The 14,264-nt window shown below is 41.3% G+C and overlaps 1 protein-coding gene across 7 annotated transcripts in view; it reads left to right on the forward strand.

The window, feature by feature from the left end:
* MCPH1 (microcephalin 1) overlaps positions 1-14,264 on the forward strand; it is a 231,741-nt gene that overhangs the window by 41,450 nt on the left and 176,027 nt on the right. For all 7 annotated transcript variants that reach the window (XM_048845288.1, XM_048845289.1, XM_048845290.1 and 4 more), the window contains one exon: positions 1,607-1,716. In XM_048845288.1, the coding sequence (XP_048701245.1) occupies positions 1,607-1,716 (110 nt within the window). The remainder of the gene's footprint in view (positions 1-1,606; positions 1,717-14,264) is intronic.

The following is a 14,264-nucleotide window of genomic DNA, read 5'->3' on the forward strand; positions in this document are numbered from 1 at the left end:
GAGCCATCCTCTTTGGAACCCCCTTTCAGGTAGTTGAAAACAGCTATCAAATCCCCCCTCATTCTTCTCTTCTGCAGGCTAAACAATCCCAGCTCCCTCAGCCTCTCCTCATAACTCATATATAATAAACCAATAATGCTAAAGCTATGTAATGCTACTCTGCATTTAAAAGGACACTTTAATTTAAATTAAATCCCAATTTTAGCTTTACCATATGAAAGGATTTTACCTGAAATGTAATATTAAGGTATATGCCTTCATGAATTAGTGAGAAATTTCATTATGTAAATATTACTCTGCAGTGCTGGAATTAAAATTTATCAGCTTTTTTCTGTTCTATGAGAACCAGAATGTGACACTCTAAAACCAAGTGAAACTTACTCATAACTTAGATGATAAAATTAAAATAGTAAGGCACAGACATTAAATAGAAGAAATGGTAGAACACTTAACTTGATTAAAACTGAAAAAATTTAAACACTAATAATGGATAAATGACACTTTTTTTGTTCTTAAATTACTTGCCATATTTTTGTCCTTTTAAGAAGTCATTTTTTAAAATGCTTGATAGAGAATTTGAAAGTTTTAGATTTTACTAATGAAGATTTTTTTTAAAAAAATCATTTGTACGATTCGTTTTGCTTGGTCAAGTTTTAAATGCAGTTATATTCATGAATATTGATTTAGTACACTTTTGTATTTTATCCCCTAAAACAAATAGAAAATCAGCTTATTTTGGGGGAGTTGAATTTCGAATACCTGGGGCACTAAACTTTCTTTAACAAGACATTAACATTTTGAAATTAAAAATTGTGCAATGGCCTAGACTAGACTCTAGAAAATTAAATTGGCAATAATGACCTAGTTAAATCTTCAGTAATTAAACCTGCATTTATGAAAAGATTGATCAAAGAGTAAATATCTTAATCAGGCAAATTATCTTCTCAAAAGTGGTTTTGACAGCCCTGGAGACTGAAAGTTATTAAATCACAGAACAGATACAGCACAGGCAATGACAGTGCATGGTTCCTTTTGGCAGCCTCCCTATCAATGTGCTGTCTTCTTCTGGAGGGCCATATTTAGAGTAGTAGCTAGGCTCCATGCCCATTTAGTCCTCTTCCTGATGACAAGGTGCCAATTGCGTTTGGGGGTATGATTTGAAAATAGGTCTGAGACCGCCAATTTATTTTAAGTAGGCTAATGTACATTGACACATAAGGCAAAATTCAAACATCTGTGCTTTATAATCCCCAAATTTAGGTTTTGTGTGGATACAAAGAAATTCTGAATACTTTTCTAAATAAAAATGCCTTTGTGTGTTTTGAAAATCCAGATACTGTATCATTGTACCACTGTGCATGAGACTAGAAATTGAGAGGCTAAACCAGAGACATAGGAGGGTAAATGCACTGTCATAGTTCGAGTGAAATAGAAAAGTAAACACGACAAATGTTAATATGCAAATTATATTTTGAAAAGATTGCAATCATATTTGGTGGTACTTGGGTGAAAAGCTTTCCAAAACCTTTTTTCAGAATTTTTTTTTACCAGATTGCACCTTGTTTTCCCTGCTAGGTTCTAAACTTGTAATGCACTTGGTTTTTAGGTATTGAAAATAAAACTTCAGTATGTGAGGCTACAGATGGCTCTTGTGAAGTTTTTAATGAAAAGAGTAAGCCCAGTGGGGAATCAAAGAAAACTGGGAGAATCAAAAAGGTCAGTCTTTGTAGACACAATGGCAAGACCATTTTTTATATGTAATATATAATTTTAACATCTTTAAAAGATAACTGTCCTCAGTATGCAATGCAAAATGATCTATTGAATTGTCATTTTTTTGTTTATATTTTGGGTGAATATTGAATAGGAAGGCCTAGACGGCCTACTCTAGTGAGGCTTGACTATGTATGAACTACATCATATGATTGTCAGTGTATTAGAATATGACTTGGAAACATGCCTTAAGTTTTTCTTTATCAGAGAACTACTAATTGTGATACTTTTAGCAGTTGTATTGTGAAGCATCCATTTAAACAAAGTGGGTTTCACTTCTATGTGATGTATAGTACTAAACAATTTATGGTTCAAGCAGGACTTGAATGTAAAACTTGGAAGATGAAGCATCACTATAGAACTACTGTCACTTAATCCTTCTAGTTTTTCACTTTTTAAAAACCTTGTTCTTGGTAAATGTAAAATTGATTAGCAGCAAATATAACTGGTAAAAGTAAATTAACACACTATGTACCAAATGGAAGAATGAAGATAAAGATGGCTGAAGTTTCTTGCAGACAAAATCACCCAGAGAGAATACAGAGAGATGAAGTATAAATCAGCTAAAGTAGGATAGAAAGCTAGCTCATGTGTTTCAATGAATGTCTGTCTAAAGAATTTCAGAGATCTGCTGATCAAAAGATCTGTTTTCCTTCTACATTGAAATATTAAGTAGGTGCAATTATTAGAGAGCTTCCAAATTAAATGCCACTCTTGGTAGCAACTTGCTGGACTAGATAGACCAATGGTTGCTTTGGGTTGAAATTATGACTTTATTTCCTGCCTTTATGCTACTTGATTCTTTTAACAGTTCACATACAGATTCTCTTTAAAAAGAAAGAACAGACTTGCTGAAATCGCAGCTGTTGCTATATTTGAAGATTTCTGGTCCACTATTTTGAAGAATTTAGTCAGAACCATCTCATGATTTGCCACAAAAATATGACACTGTATTGCACCCCCAGAAAATATCACCATTCAATCTTTGTTGGGACTACTTACAATAGCAGTGATTGAGATTTTGTATCAGATTTGTTGTTACTGATTCATTCATCTTTAGTCTGTGTAAATTATTTACTACCACAAGTGTATACAATAGTTCCAATTTTATCTCATTGCTCTTATCTATTTTGGGAACCTTGTTTATCTTAACTTTTTTTTTTGCTTGCTTAGTATTAAGCATATTACATAATGCAATATACAAGCAGTATAGCAGAATCCATCTCATCACAATACAAATTCAAAGGCTCTTTCAAAAGTTCATAAATTGCTATTGCTTCCAATCTAATTGAACCCAAGAGTGGTTCTGCAGAATTCCAGTTGTATAAGGCTGTGTTTGATCTTGCTATTGTAGTTACAGGTACTCATTTTGAAATGTGATCTGCTCAAGTTATTATTTAACCTGTAAAAAACAGTCTGGGAAACAATATAATCTATAGTTAATTTTCCTTCAAAAGTTTGTTTAGAATCAGGACTCCCATAAGAAGTATTTTGAATGATAATTGATTTTAATACATTCTCACAAGTGAAAAGGTTGTCATTATATTAACTGGGATTGAAGAATTGTGTCTCCAGCCCTCGCTCCTTCTCCATTAGTGTTGAACATCAATGATGCCTGTACTGTCTAGGTGAGATGTAGATCTCTGCAAAGTGCAGTATCTGTTGCTCCTTCCCACCCAGAACTCGAGAAGCCTGGGAGCTTCACCTATGAAAGTACCTGATGGAGAAGGCTATGAGGCCCCTCTCTGATCCAGGTCAGGGAGACCTCCCTATACATCCGCCTCAACTGACCAACAGCGCCCACCAAGTATGTGCCAACATCTAAGCCCCAAGACTCTTCTAGAGCTCCCCATGAGACTAGAGGGCACTCTCATGGGCATAAGGACAGATCCTCTTTGAGGACTGTCCATAAGAAACATGCTTCCCCCCTCCTCCCCCCCCCAAGCCACTTCAGGTCGGGTGGGACGTTACATTTTGACCTTAAAGAACTGGCTCCAGTGAAGACTCCCAGATTAGAAGGTAAAGCACGTAAAAAGAAAGATCAATCAGTCACCTTGGTACGAAAGCAAGAGGATAGGCGTTGGCTCATTCAGTCTGAGTGCTGATCTGGACCCATCATCAGTAGAGCTTTGATCATCTAAAGACGGTCCAGCTGCCACAGGTGCACCAGGTTCTTCAGACTTGACTGCTGCACTCCCTATACTCCTGGAGGAATTCTATGCCAATAAATCTTAAAATTCTGCACACAATATTTCAAAGTTCTGCGTATTTTATTTGTCAAAATAACAATATAATCATGCCTCCCCCATGCAGATCCTGGCAGCAGTCTTCCCTTGCCGCTTCAGAGAAGCAACCATGTTACCGGGATCGGTGAGCGGAGCAGACTCTGACACTGGGGGAGAGCAGCAGGTGTCCACTGCAAAGAAGGCAGTCCCAGCCTCTTCCCCAGTGGTACAATTGTTGCCAGATGAGGCAATTGCAGGGCCTGGGCGGGCTCGCTCACCCGATGACTTCAAGGAGCACCAAGCAATGCTGTGAAGGATGGCCTTGAATTTGGGCTTGGAGATGGAGGAAATGGTGGAGCAATTGGACAACCTATTCAATGTGCTTACGTCATCAACCCCCTCACAGGTCGCATATCCTGTGCACAAAGGGGTTCTAAAGATAGCCAAGGCCTCTGGCAAACCCCATCCTCTATCCCCCCAACTTCCAAGTGGGCCTAAAAGAAATATTTTGTGCCTGCTAAAGGGTTTGAATATTTGTATACCTACCTGCCCCTGAGATCGCTGGTTCTGTGGCCAATGAAAGGAGCAGGCGAGTTCCACTCCCAAAAATAAAGATGGCAAGAGGTTGGACCTTTTCAGAAGGAAAGTTTATTCGATGGTCAGCCTTCAATTTAGTGTGTCTAACCATCAAGCCCCACTGGGCAGATACAACTTTAATTTTGTTGGACTCCCTAAACAAGTTTAAAGACTCCCTGCCTGAGGACCTGGGCCAGAGGTTTGCCACCATTTTGGAGGAGGATACCACTGTGGCGAGGAGCTCCCTCCGGATGGCCTGGGATGCGGCCAATTTGGCAGCATTTCAAAAATGGGTCTTTGGCCCCCTTTCATTTCTGAATTAAGAAATAGCAGGAGTAGAACCCTTTTCCCCTCATGTCCCGAGGGACCTCCTCCGCTTCCAGCCATAGGTGGTTTTCCACTTCTTGAATGAGGAGTTGCTCGTGGGAAGTGTCCCTGAAGAGGACACTGGGAAAGGAGGGAAGGCCGAAAATTACAGGGTGTTGCCCAGAGATATTATGTCAAGCACCCAGCAGTTTGAGGTTACTCGCAACCAGGCAGACCGGAAGGTGGCTGAGGAATGACTAGGGTGCTGGATCCTGAGGCATGCTTGGGCGCCATCCTTGAGCGCACCCTCAAAATTAGTGCTCTGATCCCCTTGGTCTTTTGAGGAGCTCAGCTGGACAGGTGAACAGGAAGTAGGGGGCAACGGTGACAGCTGAATGCCATGACTTCATCTCTTTTCTTAGAGGAGCCCTGCCGGGGAGGCCAAGGCCTAGAAGATGGGGGTGGCCTGAACTGTCTCCTCGCTGATTGCAGTGTATGCAAACCTAGTGAGTGGAGGGTAGCTTGAGTGTCCTTGAGTCCATGCAGCCTCGCAGCCATTTGCTCCAAGAAGAGCCCACTCCCATCAAAGGGAAGATCCTGGATGGAGGACTGCATTTCCTGGGACAGACCCGAAGATTGAAGCCAGGAACTCAGCCCCATCACTCTTTGTGGCCCCGTCGCTGATTGTGGTTTCCAGTGCCTTGGACCTTGGCTGGGGGGCCCACCAGAGCAATCTCAGCACTCAAGGCTGTTGGTCCCAAGACAATCGTTTGGCCTGCCAGGCTTTTCTGCCTTACCTGAAGGGCAAGGTGGTGCAGGTCCTGATGGACAAGGCCAGAATGTTTTACATTAGCAGGTAAGGCAGAGTCCGGTTGTCAGCTCTTCGTCAAGAAGCTCTCTGTCTGAGATTTCTGTGTGCAGCATGCCATTCATCTCATGGCTGCACACTTCCCCGGAGCCAGGAACATGGTGGCAGATTGCCACAGCACCACCTTCTCATTTCACCATGAGTGATCTCTCCAACCGGAGGTGGTCAGCGTGATCTTCCGAAGGTGGGGGACTCCCTGGATGGACTTGTTCACTTCTTGGCAGAACAGAAAGTGCTACATATTCTTCTTGATTTGGGGGATTGATGGGGCTCCCTATCAGACGCCTTTTTGCTCCCATAGTTGTGGGCTCTAATGTACGCCTTCCCAAGAGTGCCATTAATCCATAAGTTCCTTGTGAAGGTCAAACAGGACAAGGCGAAGGTTGTCCTAATAACCCCGGTTTGGCCTCATCAACGCTGGTTCGGCATGCTGCTGGACCTCTCTGTGGCCACCCCACTGCGACTGCCACTCTGGATGGATCTACTGTTTCGGAACCACAGCACTCCTTTGCACCCGAACTTGGCAGTACTGCACCTGATGGCTTGGCTGCTGCATGGCTAAACGCACAAGAGTAGCCCCAATCCCAGATCCTGTAGGGCTGGGTGGCGGCCCTGGACTCTGTGGGGCCGGTTTAGCCAGCAGTCCCAATCCCAGACCCCCACCGGGCTGGGCAGCCTGGACCCCGCTGTGCAGGGCAGCCAGGAACCCAGTCCCCACCATGCAGCCCGGCGGTCTTTAGCACACAGTTGGGCCGTAGCTGTGTGTTAATTGGGCCATGGGTTGAGAACCGCGAGACTAGATGATCTCAGTGGATCCTTCTGGCCTTATCTCTGAATCTATAAATTTCAGAAATACTATAGGTATAGTATATAGCAGGGGCTCTCAACCTTTTTCTTTTTGAGTCCACCCCCCCACTCTCCAACATGCTATAAAAACTCCCCGGCCCACCTGTGCCACAGTAACTGGTTTTCTGCATATAAAAGCCAAGGCCAGCGTTAAAGGGTAGCAAGCAGGGCAGTTGCTTGGGGCTGTGTGCCAGAGGCGCCCCTGCTAAACTACATTGCTCAGGCTTTGGCTGCAGCCCTGGGTGGTGGGCCTCCGGGCCCTGGACTTCAGCCCCGTGCGGTGGGCTTTCAGCTTTCTGCCTGGGCCCCAGGTAGTTTAATGCTGGCCCTGCTTGATGGCCTCCCTCAAACCTGCTTGTGGCCCCCTACGGGGCCCCGGAGCCCTGGTTGAGAATCACTGGTCTATAGAGTATCCCATTCCCAGCAAATTTCCTGTATACAATCGTCTTACCACTGTTTACCACTTTCAGATATTAATACACTTGATTGCTTTTTTACCATCTATCCCAGGGTGTCTTACACCTTCTACAGAGGGGGCAAATTCCTTACTTTGTCTCCTGGACCATAAATATAAACTTACAGGCTACGTTAGTATCCTTAATTTACAGTAGAACTCTCACTGATAATCAATCAGTGGAGGCTTGCACAAAGGTAAAATATAGCTTCTATGGCAAACAACTGAAAGTTTAGTTACTGTTGTTGGGTACCTAATTGTTATTTTGAGGTTGTCATTATCATGCCAGAAAACCAAAGCAATTCAGTGGGCTGCAGCTGCCTTGTTGATGAGTCAGTATAAAACTGAATCTGTTCCCCTTTTGGCATGAAAATCACCAAGAGGAAAAGCCACTGCTGATGAGATCCTCCCATTTGGGATATTTAACTTTTGGAAAATGACTTTTGCAAGCTCACTGATATCTGGCATAATTCTGTATGTCGGAAACAGTCTAGTTTACGGAACTGCATTTTAAATTATATCCATACAGCTCTTGAAGATCGTTGTAAATCTCTCTGAACAACAGATTTCCTTTTTCCATTTCATTAGCAATTGACATAATTTTTTGTATTAGTAATATAACACTTTTATTAAGTGAATTAGTTTGTATGTTTGTCTTTATACATTTAAATTAACCACTTCTTTATGGATGCATACTGTAGGTTGAAGAGAATCTGTTAAGATTTATTTTGCCTCTTTTGTATATTAGACTTATTTAAATAGTTGTGCCTTTCTTCATTACAGAAAACATAAAACGTGCTTGAAGCTGCAGATTCATTAGCTTTGAAATCAGTGGCAGTTTTGCCTCAGTGCAAACTGCAACATTTGACTGATAGCTTTTTAACACAAGGTGTGCTGCCATTGTTGGGGATGGGTGAAGAAATATTAATATTCATGGGGGTGCAAACTCCAACAAAGACAGAAACTGACTTTTAAAGCTGAAACTGTTGACACGCACAAACTGTGGCTTTAAATAACTTCATTGGCACTTATGTCAGCTTTTAAATTTTTTTTTTATATTTAAAAAGCAAATTCCTATAGTAGTGGTGGTGTATTAACTGAAAACCAACAAACTATCAAGTTAAACAACAAGCCAGCTGGGGAGGCATGCAGATTCATCTGTCAAGGGACCAGGAAACTAAACCTCCTACATTTAAACAATTAGAGTAATGGTTGCAGGTGGTTTTTTTCTGTATGTGTCCAGTCATAGTTGTGCTAACTTTTTAATTGAAATTGTTGCTGTAGGAGATAAAACTTCTGTGACAGGTTTGGTCACAGAGACCCCCTTGGGACTGTCACCTGACGTGCTGGAATAGCCTCTGAGCTCATTTTCCCTGCCTGCTTGGGACTCCAGAACCCTGCCCTGTTGAGCCAGACACGCTATCTCCAGCACCCAGACACCCAGTTCCCAATGGGATCCAAACCCCAAATAAATCCATTTTACTCTGTATAAAGCTTATACAGGGTAAACTCATAAATTGTCCGCCCTCTATAACCTTGTTAGAGAGATATGCACAGCTGTTTGCTCCCCCAGGTATTAATCACTTATTCTGGGTTAATTAATAAACAAAAGTAATTTTATTAAGTATAAAAAGTAGGATTTAAGTGGTTTCACGTAATAACAGACAGAACAAAGTAAGTCACCAAGGAAAATAAAGCAAAAACACGCAAGTCTAAGCCTAATACATTAAGAAACTGAATACAGGTAAATCTCGCCCTCAGAGATGTTCCAATAAGCTTCTTTCACAGACTAGACTCCTTCCTAGTCTGGACCCAATCCTTTCCCTGGTACAGTCCTTGTTAGTTCCAGCTCAATGGTAACTAGGGGATTTCTCATGACTGCAGCCCCCTTTGTTCTGTTCCACCCCCTTTTATAGCTTTGGCACAAGGGGGGAATCTTTAGTCTCCCTGGGTCCTCACCCCTCCTTCTAAATGGAAAAGCACCAGGTTTAAGATGGATTCCAGCATCAGGTGACATGTTCACATGTCCTGTGAGACTCTAGCTCCCATTCTTCCAAGGCTGGCCCACACTACCCAGGAAGGTTTGCAAGTAAACAGAGGTCATTTACAGGTCATTGATTCTGAAGCACCCTTCATGACTTCCACTTAATGGATTTACATCAGTAATACAAGTTTTTATCTTATTTTCCTAACTTCAGACATAGATATAATACATGCAAGCAAATAGGATAAACACACTCAGTAGATCATAAGCTTTGTAATGATACCTTACAAGAGACCTTTTGCATAAAGCATATTCCAGTTAAATTATATTCACACTCATAAGCATATTTCCATAAAACATTATGGATTGCAATGTCACAACTGCTCCGAATTAACTTTGAAAAAACTTTTTTCACATTGCTCAATGTTTTAATAAAAAGTAAAGTGTGCAAGATCTGCCTCCAGATCATTTGGAGAGATGAGCATACATTAGTCAGTATTTGGTATTTTTACAGGATTAAAATTAGATTCAGAGCAGTTTTAAAAATGTTTGACCTCTACTGTGTCTCTTTTCCAAACTTTCTCTTTTTTTATTTCATCCTCTTTTTCTCCTTTTTTCCAATAGTAGTCCATGGTGTATATTTTTCCAAATTGTCATCTTTGTGTGTTTCTTGTTTTCTACTCTCTCCCTTCGCCTGTTATCTTTGGCATTCTCTGTTGTCTTCTTTCTTCTGCCTCTAAAATCTCCCTCTCCTGAACTTCTTTTCTGATTTAAACAATTTAATCTCTCCCTGTCTAACTCTTCTTACATAAGAACAGCCATACTAGGTCAGACCAAAGGTCCATCTAGCCCAGTATACTGGGGGGACGGCGGGGGTGTTGAAGGTGGGATATTGGGATTCCTACCAGAATGCTGACTCTAGAAAGAAAGAGGGGGTTTCCTCTTTCTTGTTCATCTCATGTCTTTAATTTGAAGCCATTCTCCCTGCCTTTGTAAAAGTATCTGGCTGTTGGAAAGGAGAGAAGATTTTCTCCTTCCCACTCCAAATTTCCGTGGCTTTTATGAGGGTGTGGAGCCTCTGTCGCTACTCCAGTCTCCTGGGTACTGTGATGGGAATTTTATGGTGCTGGTCTACCTTTCCATCTTTCTAGGAGGGAGGGATGCTACTCTGCTCTCACCCTTCTTTGTTTGTGGGTTGGCTGTCTAAGGGAATAACTCCAGTGCCTGTATTTGCTGTTAATTATAGCCAGGCAATTGTGTATTCTGAAACTGCAGAACTTGCCATGGAGTTCTCCCCTTGCTGTAGAATTGTGCTCCGGGATTTGTTTTCATTTTAAAAGAACAGTTGTTTTTAGTCGTCGTTGTTGCAAAGGGAACACGGAAAATCTGAGCAGACTGTAAACTATTGCAGTGATGCCACCCACAGTGTGAAGACAGTCTGAAATAATAGCTCTTTGGCACTCCCTCAATCACAGGGAGGCCCCTTGGAATTTGCTGTTCTGTGGCCATGGAATTTCATTCTTCCAAGGTGCAACAGAATCAATATTTTTGCAGTGAAATTTGCCATTTTGTTGCAGCCAACACCTGACATTTAGTTTTGTCTCCCTGTCTTGTCAGCACCTGTCTGTCACTTCCACTGATCTCTAGTGTCCCATGAGGAGTTAATTAAATTACAGTGCATATACCTTTAACTGCTGCATGGAGCTAGGAAGAAGAGCCAAGAATCTAAGTCTGGTATTCAGTTTGCAGGCAGGGGACAGAAAACCCAGAAATGTAGGCTGGCAAGCTGGGCAATTTTAGAGGTCCAGCAAGTAGAGCAGGGTTGTCTGGAGAGTATAGCAACAATTCCTTAACTTTAAAAACCACTGTGAATAACTGATGAATGTTGTCAGTGGGTGTTATCAATTGTGAGACAGTCATGCATTTATGTGTGGGAAGGTGAGGGATTGGGAATGAAAGGTGTTTCATGGTGATGCAATAAATGCCCTGGATTTTGATGTCCTTGTGCTCTGAAATATGGGACCCTGATCATAGTTTTCCTAAGCTACACAGAGTGAAATTGACCTGATTCTTGCCCGTTTCATTGCAATCCACATGGTTCTGTGTTATGGACCTGGTTATTGAAGTACCTGATTTCTAAAATGCAACAGTGAACACTGAAAGTATGTCCCTTAGTTCTGAGCCACTGGCAGAGGCCTGGGAGCTGGTAAGGCAAGCACATGACCTAGAAGAGATGGAGTAGGGCATCCCTAAACAAATGGAATATTGTTCTTTCACTCTGTTTTGCTTTTAACTGGACTTGACAAATCCAAACTAGTTATCTAGTGTGTGATCACCACTAGGAATGATTCCCCGGCCAAACCCTTGGCAGGATGAACATCTGAGTAACCTCTCTGAGCACCAAATATGGAAAGTTCAGTTTTTACCTGGCTTTCTCATCTGGTTGAGTAGATGAAAAGCACTTGTGGTCCTATTTCTTTTGTCACTGAAATAATTCCACTCTCTGTTATGGTTTTCTCCAGGTTTAGTGGTACAGCCAGTAGGGGAATATTTGGACAAAGTAGTGCATATTAAATAGGTGGCATATGTTGGTTGGACAAATTCTACTTGGCCTGTGAGGATGAGACACCTAACTTCCTCAGACCTTACGTCCAGAACTTAGCCAGGAACAAATGTAAAATATTATTGTTCCAAGTAAATTTTTATCATGGATGCATTTTGTTTAGCAGTAAGAGAACAAATTTGGAGGTTGGGTGTGTCTCTTTGCAGAATAGGTCAGTTAACATACAGGAAATATCACATTGTTTTTAAGTATTGGCAGGATTTATAAATGCTGTTTCCTTTGAGAGGTATTGAAATACATGTTTTATATTTCATGTGACTTGGAAAAAATATGCTTGTTGGCAGACTCTAAAATGAAATATTTAATGCAACTGTATTTATGAGAAAGACTTAAAGAAAAAGCAGAAATCATGTAAAGGTCCTATAGGTGTCTAATTTATAACACAGCATGCCTTCCAGACTTTGTGTCATTTGGGAAAAATGTGTTCTGTTTTAGAATACAGATGTGAAGGTCTGTAGGAATCACAGATGAATGATAAATAAAAAGGGTTGGTTTGCCTACTGCCACCTTTTCCAGTGTTTTATTAACAATAATTCTGGTATAAAAGTGCATTAGAAACTCAGTGATGCTCCCCAGATGGTTTTTTTTACCATTTAGAAAAGAAACTGCTAATTCAGAACATGTTTTATGATAAAAGCACAATGTAAAATAAACCAGACACAAATAGTGTAGATAGTGTATATAAAGGGGGAAAAGGGAGTAAAAGCAATTAATTAAAAAAATGTAGAACTAAAAATTAAAACACATAGTTTGGCTCAGTTTTCTACTGGCTAGCCATCTTAAAACACATTGATTGTCCTATTGAAGCAATAGGACACATCTGCTTAATAGATGACACCTAGCTTACAGAAATGTGCACTTCTGAATGAAGAGGGAATAACTGTTCATAGGGAGTGAAATTCACCCCAGTTCGTAGTTTGCATATGGACTTCTGGGTGAATTTGGTGTTTCTTAAGCCCCATGGTAGACATTTTAAAAGAGAAGCTACTGACGGAGCATTCACACAGGCTAGTCGCTGTATCCATTCCGCGTGCTCCAGAGGCTCTCTGATGGCCCCACAAGGCTGTCTTTAAAGGGAGTGGTGTCAGGACAGGCTGAAGGATCCACAGTTGTGTGGACCCAGCAGTTTTTACACCCTGAGAATGTGCGCTGTAGGCTGCAGCCAATATCTCAGTTTATAGGCTTGAGAAGCAGCTGCATGAGGGCTGTACTAGAACTCTGTGTATTGACCTTCAGTTAAGCAGCTTTTGTGGTAGATTTGAGGTAACATATCTTTGAATGCAAGTTCAGCAAAGTTGGGAACCTGACTGTTAATACTAGTATATTCCAAAGTATTGAGTTCGTGCTGAGGCAACCCACAGTAATATAAGTACATAGGATGAGATTTGCCACCCAGGCGGAGGGAATTGGATGGGAAACTGTAGTCTTTTAAAGCCATCTTTGTGGTCTCCCAGACCATGGCTTCTGGGGGCTGGAGAGGCCTCAGTGGAACTTAGCCCCTAAGTTACAGCAGCCTCTCTGGGCTGTGCTATGTGCCACAGTGCTGCCTGGGATCTCTGCAGTGTGGCATGCTGGGGCCTTACCCTCCATAAGCCTCTGTTGCCCTAACCCCTGCCCCAATACACCCACTATGGCTACCTTTTGCAGTGCCTGTGCTGAGGCAATCCTTTCATAGCTAGATATGGGGCTTTTTAGGACTTCTTTACATGGCTCTAGCCCTTGCCCTGGGTGTAGAGTGGCCACAGTGGATCTGACTCCTAGTGTTTTACAGATATATAATCTAACCATTGATTGCACCAGTATTTTTGCTATCCACCATATTCTCCTAATGCCTTCCGTGACATTGCCCACAGGAAATATGCCCCATGCTGGTAGTAAACAGGACCATATCACCTGGATCCAGGTTGATATGGACTTTATTAGAGGGATGTATTTGAGTGCCTAATACGAAAATGAAAAGTCCAGAAGCTGGATTTATTTTTTTAGGAAATTGTATTAAGCTGATGAAGTTTCCAAGAGCTTTTGACACTAACAGCTTATGTGAATTTGGCAAAAATAAAATGGAAAATCTTTTGGCTAAAAAAAGAATGAAATTTAATTATCTTAGATATGTACATTAAAAATCTTCTTTCCAGTCATTAGGATAGCAATAAGTACAGACATAATCAGCAGGTGCTACCATTAGCAAGTTAAGTGTTTGGTAAGATGCATTGTACGTTTCTAGTTAAGGTGCAGCAGGACTGAGTTAATAGCTTTTCACATTGGCTAATCTTCAGCTATCACTCATATTTATCACCACCATTTCAGCACACCACCTCACTCTTTGCACTGTTTTTTTTGTTTACTTTGTTATTCCTCTATGCTTGACTGTTTAATTTCTTTTGTATTCTATAATTGTTTACTTTTGAACTATTATATGCCTGTGTAATTTACAGCAGTGTTTCCTAAATCTCAGGTATAATAAATATAAATCTTTTCAAAAATATTTTTCATAACTGTGGCTAGCGCTTGTCTGTTTTCAACACAAACATTTTTTTGGTCCTGTTTCTGTATATGTGTAGAATCATAGAAGCATAAAGTCAGATGCAAGGGTCAATCTAGTCTAATCT

Source organism: Caretta caretta, chromosome 3 (assembly GCF_965140235.1).
Source record: "Caretta caretta isolate rCarCar2 chromosome 3, rCarCar1.hap1, whole genome shotgun sequence".
NCBI lineage: Eukaryota > Metazoa > Chordata > Testudines > Cheloniidae > Caretta > Caretta caretta.